The sequence below is a fragment of the Nannospalax galili genome, unplaced genomic scaffold, assembly GCF_000622305.1.
Source record: "Nannospalax galili isolate Female #2095 unplaced genomic scaffold, S.galili_v1.0 scaffold25, whole genome shotgun sequence".
NCBI lineage: Eukaryota > Metazoa > Chordata > Mammalia > Rodentia > Spalacidae > Nannospalax > Nannospalax galili.
The window spans coordinates 5,305,671-5,312,093 of record NW_008355642.1 but is presented as its reverse complement, the minus strand read 5'-3'; the positions used below and the strand labels follow the sequence as shown (position 1 = coordinate 5,312,093).

At 36.3% G+C, this 6,423-nt stretch overlaps 1 protein-coding gene across 1 annotated transcript in view; it reads left to right on the top strand.

Annotated features, from left to right (window-relative positions):
* The window catches only part of Tbc1d8b (TBC1 domain family member 8B), an 84,178-nt gene that overhangs the window by 50,222 nt on the left and 27,533 nt on the right, over nucleotides 1–6,423 (top strand). The window contains exons 11-14 of the mRNA XM_008852983.3: nucleotides 1,432–1,549; nucleotides 2,603–2,888; nucleotides 4,114–4,243; nucleotides 5,199–5,297. Coding sequence (XP_008851205.1) covers nucleotides 1,432–1,549; nucleotides 2,603–2,888; nucleotides 4,114–4,243; nucleotides 5,199–5,297 — 633 coding nt within the window. The remainder of the gene's footprint in view (nucleotides 1–1,431; nucleotides 1,550–2,602; nucleotides 2,889–4,113; nucleotides 4,244–5,198; nucleotides 5,298–6,423) is intronic.

The following is a 6,423-nucleotide window of genomic DNA, read 5'->3' as shown; positions in this document are numbered from 1 at the left end:
TTAAAATCCTTTCAGTATGTCATCTAAATATGTTAAATTTTAAAATATTTAATTTAATTTTATTTTATGTGTATGAGTGTATTGCCTGCATGTATGTAAGTGCATCCATGTCATGCAATGCCTGAGGAGGTCAGAAGAGGGCATAAGATCCCTTGGAACTGGAGTTATGGATGGTTGTTAGCCACCATGTGGGTGCTGGGAATCAAACCCTGGTCCTTACAAGAGCAGCCAGTGCCTTTAACCCCTAAGCCATCTCTCCAGCCCTGCAATTTAAAAAAAAAAATGTTTTGAAATCTTTTCAGTGACTAGCTTTTTATTGGTTGAGTTTTCTTTCTTCTATGCTCTATCATTTTGTGCTTGCTGAAAGCCCAGACACTAGCCAGTTGAGACCTTGGACTTCCTCCTTCTTTTTTAGCGTGCATACAGTGCTTGCCTAGCACTCATAAAACCCTGACTTTCACACCCTACCACCTTAGACCAAACATATATAAAGCTAAACATATACATAAAGCAATATACATGGACATGGACTTCTGGATTCCAGGGATGTTTTAGAGTTTTTCAGAGTATCCAGGTTTTCTTTTAGCATTTTTGTTAACCTCTGTTTTACCCAACTATTACCTGCTGCCTCAGGCAGTCACATGTTCAACAGCTACCTCTGATTGTTTTCAACAAACATGCCTGGGAAAAGGCTTTTGTGATAGATAGCCTCTGTGTCAGGTCAAACAAAGGCAGCTTTGTGAATGGAGTCTTCCAGGTAAACACAGAATAGATTGAATAATGACAGTTCTCAACAAATGGCATTTTAAAGGAACTCCAACCCATTTTCTTCCCTCCCATGTAAGTAGAAAGTTAGGTGGTAACAGAAAAGAAAAAAACATATACAAATATTTTATTAGTAGAAATTCTTGAATGTGAATCAGACTTGCATGTAGCAGGATAATGAATTTCTACTCTGACCCAAATTAGGATAACTAAAAGAGAAAATATTTAATAAAGGAAAGATGCCTAGTTTGGTGCACAATGAAGATGATTGGTACCTAAGAATATTTTACAATAGATACAAATAGAGATAAAGTTTGTTTCTCCAATTTTAGGATAGTCTTCAAAATTATGTGTTTTCAAAGATGTGTAATAATTAACATTTTTTTAATCCACTGAAGTCAGCCTAAATTGCGTTTTATCTGTTGTGGTCTATATCCATGCTACTACTACTTCATGTTCCTTTAATGTTACCGTATAAAATAACTGACTAGAAAATGTTAGCCTTCTTATACTTTGCTTTGTTTTAAACTGCCTTCAAGTCTTCATGTTCCCATTATTGTTTTCTCATGTGTCATTGTTGCTATTGAAAATTTCTAGGTTTGAAGAAGAAATGCAGTTATTGCCTGAACAATATTCACTTTTTAATTTCTTTTCTATGAAATTTAGGCAATGAACATTTTGACTTCAGTATTGCTTCTATATGCAAAAGAAGAAGAAGCTTTTTGGCTTCTGGTTGCTGTATGTGAACGAATGTTGCCTGATTACTTTAATCGTCGAATCATTGGTAAAACAAACAAACAAACAAACAAAAACGACATGTGTGTATATGCAGCAACATATCCATACATAGACACTAGCTTAATCTGTTTTTTGCTGCTATATCCACATGACACAGACAGTAATTTATAAAGAATAGGCATTTACTTTAAATTTGACTAGTGATTCTAAAGACTGAGAAGTCCAGGAACATGGTACTAGCATCTGATTAACATATAGTTAGGGTCTTGTTGCATCATAATGACATGGCATAAGACATCATGTGGCCAGAGAGAGCAAGTACACCAGAGTGAGCTTGCTTTTATAACAAAGCCACTCCCTTGATAACCTATTAATCCATGAATGCATTAATGTATTCATTTAGGGCAGAGCCCTTGTAACTAAAATGACTTCCCAAAGGTATTATCTCTAAATACTACTAGTCTGTGAATTGAGAGGTTAAGTTTGTAACATATAAAATTTGTTCAACCACAGGAGACTTGCTCTTTTTCTAAATAGTTTCAGTTTCTCTTGTCTATTAGGTAGGAGAGTGCTCTTTTTTTTTAAATTTTGGTTTATTGTTTGCTTGGTTTTTGCTTTTGACTGACTGTATAGCTCAAATTGACCTCAAACTAGCAATTTTCTTGACTCAGCCTCCCAAGTGCTGAGATTATATACTTGTGCCACCAAACCTGGCCTCTTATCTATTATCAGTCAAATTGAAGAGCTGGTGAATTATATTGAAAAAAACAGAGACCACTAGCAATACCAAAATGTCTCATTCGCTAATACTTGCAGGTAAAGAGCTTCTTGTACTGAATGTATAGTTGAAAAAATCATTTAATACATTACTTTTAAAAATTAAGGACCTTGTCTATTTTATAATGAAATGGAAAATTTAAGTTTCAGATCAATGTATTGCCAAAATAATGGTGATTTGCAATATCCAGAGCTACTAAGGAAATTTTTAGTAATTTCTTAATAGAAGGGAGATTTCAATTAGCTTAGCATTTCCATATTTACATGAGTTTAAATTTTTTCAAGGTAGATTCATTTGTTAACTTGTTTTGATATTTTCTAGGTGCCTTGGTGGATCAAGCAGTGTTTGAAGAACTTATCAGAGATCATCTTCCTCAGCTGACAGAACACATGACTGATATGACATTCTTCTCCTCAGTTTCTCTTTCATGGTTCCTCACACTTTTTATTAGTGTGCTACCTATTGAAAGTGCAGTCAATGTGGTGGACTGTTTTTTCTATGATGGAATAAAGGCCATTTTACAATTAGGATTAGCAATACTTGATTATAATTTAGAGAAACTTCTGACATGTAAAGATGATGCTGAAGCTGTGACAGCTCTAAACAGGTATTGTAACAACTATAGCATTTAAATCTGAAGGGGGCCTAGAGAGATGCCTCAGTGGTTAGGAGCCCTTGGTGTTCTTCTAGAAGACCCAAGTTCAGTTTCCAGCACCCATATATGGCAGCTCACAACCTTCTGTAACTCCAGAGTCAAGGGATCTGATGCCCTCTTCTGGCCTCTGTGGGCATCTGCACACACATGGCATACACACACAGAGTCACACATGCATGCATATACATGTAAATAAAAATAAATCCTAATTCAAGAGCAGCTTGGTCTACATAGCGAGTTCCAGACCAGCTGGTGCTATAGGCATACCTGGTCTCCCCCCGCCCCACCAAAAAAAAGACCAAAAACAAAAATCTTAAAGCCTGGATTGGCTCTGAGATCTTATGTGGTTCATTCCACTTAGTTTGCCAATGAGGAAACAATTAGCTTAAAGTCACAAAGCTTGGTGAATGAAAAAGTCAAGCCTCAAGTCCTTTGTCTTTAAAAAGAACATAACAAAAGTAATTCACTTTGATGTAAGCAATCAGGTTACTCACACATTTGTAGTAACATTTGTATGCCCAGTTTAGGCTAGAAAATGTGTATAAAAATCATTTGAGAGGCAAAGGTAATTAGTAATGTTAAATTATTCAGTAGGAAAAATTATTCTCATTTCCAAACGGTTTTAATCAGGTAGGTTGACGTTTATTTTCCTGGTAGATTTTATAGGAATGTGACTTTGTATTGGAGCACATGAGTTTTTGTGTATGTATATGTATATACATATATTTGTATATGTTAAATGAATGAAAATTTGAATTGGCAGCTCTTGTAATGCTCCATCAAATCCCATTCTGTACAGAATAGTGTAGGTACCTCACTTTGGCATGCAGAATTCTGTGATAATGCCTTGTTAGTCCTTTCTTAACTCATTTCCCCTTACAAACCTCTATATACCCTGTATTTCATTCTCAGTGGGCTATGAGGTATTACTAAATATGCACTGAGCCTGTTCACTTCCCTCATGTTCTTTCTCAACCTACAGTAATTTCTGTACCTATCCTGTTCCTTCTGCTCATTGCCTAATTTCCAACCATGTATAGATTTGTCTTCAGAGACTTTCCCATATGATCTCAGTTTAAATTAACATCTGACAGATTATGGAGAAATTGGCTATAATTTTCTCGGCTCCTGCTGTTTAAGTTACACTAATTCTTGTATCATTGTCACTTTTGGATAGGTTCTTTGACAATGTCATTAATAAAGATAGCCCGTTGCCTTCAAGTGTTCAGCAGGGTTCAAATATGATTGATGAGAAAAGCGGTCATAGTAGAGTGGATATTACAGATTTGATTAGAGAGTCCAATGAGGTAAGTTGTTAATGCCAAAAATATAATTACATAGCATATTGAAAATGATTGATGTTATAGTTACATCTCTAGTACTATATTAAGAGTAATGTAAGTGCAAATAAACAAGATCTAATTTCATTCTTTATTTTTTAAATATTTATTTTGTTATTTTATGGGAATGAATGTATTGCCTGCATATATTTAAGTGTACTCATGTCATGTAATGGCCACAGAGATCAGAAGAGGGTGTTGGATTCCCCTAGAACTGGAGTTAGGGACAGTTGTTTGCTGCCATGTGAGTGCTGGGAATCGAACCCAGGTCCTCTGCAAGAGCAGCCAGTGCTGTTAACCATTGAGCCATCTCTCCAGCCCCCTCACTTCACCTTAAAAATGAGTTGTGTGGCACTCACATACATGCAGGCAATACACTTGCACACATAAAATAAAAATAATAGTTGGGCGTGGTGGCGCATGCCTGTAGTCCCAGCAGGCGGATCACTGTGAGTTCAAGGCCAGCCTGGTCTACATAGTGAGTTCCAGGACAGCTGGGGCTACAGGGAGACCCTGTCTCAAAAAGACAAAAAAAATGAGTTGTGTGAATTGGTTGTATAACCTCTCCTGCACTTTGATTTTCATTATATGATACTGAATTCATTTGTTTTCACAAAGAATGATGACTTTTAAATATGTATCACTGTATTAAAAGATGAAAAATAATTCTGTTTCTATAGACTAAGAATTTTACCAGTAATTTTATTCTGGATCTAGACACATAGTAGATAGAATTTTCTCCAGTAAACATATAAATAAGAACTGAAGTGTAGGCGATAAAAATGTGCAATATCACTGAACAGATCGGGAAAATAGCTAGAAATAGAACCAAGGCCTCAGAGAATTGAATCTGATGAAATTCACTTGTAACAGAAGTAGATATTTATTATAAATGAGTATCCACTGGAATCATTTCTTACAGAAATATGGTAGTATTCGTTATGAAGATATACACAGCATGCGCTGTCGAAATAGGTTGTATGTGATTCAGACCCTGGAGGAAACGACAAAGCAGAATGTGGTAAGTATCCACCCAGTGGGGAAAATGTTGAAGTGACTTTTTGTATTCCATCTGAGTAAAATGAAAGATTCTAAACTTCAGAGATAGATTCTTGCTAAAACTGGTAACCTGAATTCCATTCCTGGAACCCACATTGCAAAAGAGAAATTTTTAGAAAAAAAAAACATGCTATTCTCTTCTGGCTGAATGATTTTAAATACTCTAATATGTTTTATGTAACATGACCTTCAGCATCTCTATAGATTTGTGATGTGATGCTGAAGTAAGAATAGCGTCAGCTGGAGAGATGGCTCAGCAGTTAAGAGCACATACTGCTCTTTCAGAGGATCTGAGTTCAGTTCCCAGCACCCATGTTGGGCAGCTCACAGCTGCCTGTTACTCCAGCTCCAAGGGATCTGATGTCCTCTTTTGGCCTCTGTTGCACTCACATGCATAAACCTACACACATGGGGTTGGAGAGATGACTCAGGGGTTAAGAGCACTGGTTACTCTTACAGAGGACCCTGGTTCGGTTCCCAGCACCTACATGGTGGCTAACAGTCATCTGTAACCCCAGTTCCACGGAATCCAATGCCCTTTTCTGACCTCTGCAGGCATTGCACGACAGGGGTGAACCTACCTACATGCAGGCATTAAAATCATACATGCAAAAATATGGATAATAAATAAAATATTCTAACCCCCCCACACGTGCTTATACACATAATAAAAATAGCAATAAAATCTAAAAATAGGATAGCTGACCTTCATAATAGTTAATGTTGCTAATAAATATTACTTGCCTGTGATACTTAAGGGAAAATACAAGTGATATAAAACAGTACTTACTCTTGATGCAGTTGGATTGCTCCATGGGAAGCAGCTAATATTTGTTTCCTCTGATTAGTAGGATGAATAGATTACTGAGCCTATGGGGAAGAAGTTTACCTTATTCTTTATATTGTTATGTACTGTTTGATTTTTATTGTTAGAATTTGATTACTTGCCTGTGATACTTAAGGGAAAATACAAGTGATATAAAACAGTACTTACTCTTGATGCAGTTGGATTGCTCCATGGGAAGCAGCTAATATTTGTTTCCTCTGATTAGTAGGATGAATAGATTACTGAGCCTATGGGGAAGAAG